This window comes from Triticum dicoccoides, chromosome 2B, assembly GCF_002162155.2.
Source record: "Triticum dicoccoides isolate Atlit2015 ecotype Zavitan chromosome 2B, WEW_v2.0, whole genome shotgun sequence".
Taxonomy (NCBI): domain Eukaryota; kingdom Viridiplantae; phylum Streptophyta; class Magnoliopsida; order Poales; family Poaceae; genus Triticum; species Triticum dicoccoides.
The window spans coordinates 579087406-579090044 of NC_041383.1; the positions used below are offsets into that span (position 1 = coordinate 579087406).

At 51.9% G+C, this 2639-nt stretch overlaps 1 protein-coding gene across 1 annotated transcript; it reads left to right on the forward strand.

Annotated features, from left to right (window-relative positions):
* The first annotated feature begins 714 nt into the window (after positions 1-714).
* Positions 715-1799, forward strand: LOC119364980. The gene has a single exon (XM_037630557.1). It carries the CDS (start codon positions 827-829, stop codon positions 1361-1363), a length of 537 nt encoding a protein of 178 aa, XP_037486454.1. The 5' UTR covers positions 715-826; the 3' UTR covers positions 1364-1799.
* Positions 1800-2639: the final 840 nt, after the last annotated feature.

A 2639-nucleotide genomic window follows, 5' to 3' on the forward strand; every position in this document is an offset into this window, starting at 1 on the left:
GCTATGTCAAGGTTAGTGGCAGCATGATCATTCATTGGCATTGTGCAAGATGTCAAGTGCGTCAAAGATTGACGTTACCGGGCGGTGTTTGAGGCAGAGGTTTATGTCGGCCCTTCGATCATCCATGTCCACCTACACCTTGTAAGTCCGTCTTAGCTTCTGCCTCTATATTCCACGTGGCATGTGTCATCGACCCGTCGGGTGAGCCCTTTTAGAGGCGATTTGATATGAGTACATGGTATAACGAAACATTCTAAATATACCACACAATGTTCACAAGTTTACTAAAATTGCCACACTCATGATAATTTTCTTAATTGTTTTAGTCCATTCCATGACAAGTAATTTGGTACGGAGATGGTATATGTTTCCTACAAATCAAATGCATATAGAGGAAACTTTCCTTTGGGTCATATTCATTATGTTTTTCTCATGAAAATCCTCCAAACCGAGGCCTTGGAGAAATGCAATTAAAAGGTCTTATTGTCCCCTAAAAAAGGTCATATTGTACTTGCGGGGAAAATGTGTGTACAACCATCATGCCGGACAAGTGTGAGCGTATGGCACAGCCACGCTACGGTGCACCCTGCGGAAGGCACGCGAGGCTAGAACCGTCATTCTAAGCACAAGTCTTATCTGCTTCCGGTCCCTCTCTCACTGCTGCGCGGACCCGCACACTAGGCCATGCTCCTATAAAATCCAACCTGGCGATCCAACCCACACAAACTCCAAAACCATTGCCCTCCTCACAACCCCGCACCCTTCCCTCCGCCAAAGACCGGTGGTTGAGGCGTCACGGTAAGCGCGAGGCACAAACGAGAGCGCCATGGCCGGGAGCGCGAGGTCGGCGGCCGCGAAGCACGCGTACCGGATGTTCACGCCGTCCCGGAGCGCGGCGTCGCGGGGCAGCCCCGGCAGCGCGGCGGACGAGTTCGACGAGTCGGACGTCTGGGGGTCGTTCGGCGCGGCGGACTCCGGCCCCGCGGACCTCGCGCGCGCTCGCACGATCCCGTCGTCCGCCCGCGCCAGCGGCCGGAAGAAGCCGCTGGACCATGCCACCGCGGGCGCCGGCGCCGTGCCCGGGTCGCTGCCGATGAGCATCCCGGACTGGCAGAAGATCCTGGGGGTCGAGTACAGGGACCACCACGCCGGCGAGTGGGAGCTCTACGGCGACGATGACGACGACTACGGCAAGGTGGGCGCCGGCTGCCGGAGCGGCTCGGTGGTGCCGCCGCACGAGCTGGCGTGGCGCGGCCGCGCCGCGTCCCTGTCGGTGCACGAGGGGATCGGCAGGACGCTCAAGGGGCGCGACCTCAGCCGCGTCCGGGACGCCGTCTGGAAGAGGACCGGCTTCGAGGACTGACCGGAGAGCATGCATGGCATCGGCATGGCTCGATCGCCCGCTGCTGGTCTAGCAAATATGCGCCGCAGTATAGGCCTGAAGCGAGATCATCACTAGCAATTGTTTGTCTCGTTTCGGGCCCTCCTTTTTGGCATGCGTAGCAAAAGCAAACCGTAGTAGCGAAGGCATGCGATCCTGACGGAAGGAGAGCGGGTGGGTGTTCGTTCATGGCGTGGCAAATTTCAGGGGAAAAGGCTAGGTTGGTTGGTCAGGTGTCGGCGTGCGTATTTTATTTCTTCCTTTCGAGTATGGGTAGTCTAAGCTTTTTGCAGTGGGCTGTACTGCTGTTTGTGCGCGAAGTTGCAGAACAGAGAAGAAATGCTTGCCTTCGCCGGCCATCCCGTTCTCATCATACATGAGCATAAATGGTAAAGAAATTGCTTTTTGTTGAGCGTTACACCTTTATGATGTGACAAAATTACTCATAATTTTTTGTTAGAAACAACACCGACGCACATATCCTTACCATATTACCCTATGAATGTACACCCTGCATCTCGTTATCAACGGACACATCGTCTTCCATTGTACCAAACCAACTCAGTTACAATCATCCCGATCCTCCATTATATCAAACTCACCCTGATGGGCTGAGGATACAACTATCCTCCTATAATCATCCAATAACAGGTTGTTTCTTAGATTTCTTTCTCCAAAATAAAGTTATAAACGACACCGTGGCCCTACTGCAGTGAGCATGCACTGACATAATTGACCACTAATAATATAGAACAGAAGTAGACTCAATTATGGGAAGTATAGCTTCTGTAGTCTACAATCTCTTTTTTTTTAATCTCGTACGTGCTAGCTAGTAGAGGTCCCGAACCAAAAGTTGATGGAGAGCGCCAGCTCGATTTTAAATTTCTATCTAATCGGGGCAGGAGGTTGGGAGTCTCCGCGCAAGAGTAGGATCGATCGATCAATAATTGATTATCCCGTTAGTAGTATATTGCAGGCATCTAATCTAGGGGCGGGTCAGCTACACTGATAATGGCCGATAATATGGCATGGCAGCGCGTCGTTTTCTCGGCGACGTCGTAGCCGGATAAGGTCCCGATCGGCCCCACCCGCACACAGGAAACGATCATCAAACGACTTGCTGCACCTACGTTGTGACTTACTTAAAAAAAGGCTGCCTTAATTAGTTTGCGGGTTTTTATTGGTTTTCATAATTGAAGACCGAAATTGCTACACCTACGTAACTCATCTACTTAATCCTACGTAACCTGTCTAATAA

What these genes read in the sequence shown, in the direction of transcription:
- LOC119364980 (XM_037630557.1), top strand. Translation starts at nt 827, where the DNA reads ATGGCCGGGAGCGCGAGGTCGGCGGCCGCGAAGCACGCGTACCGGATG.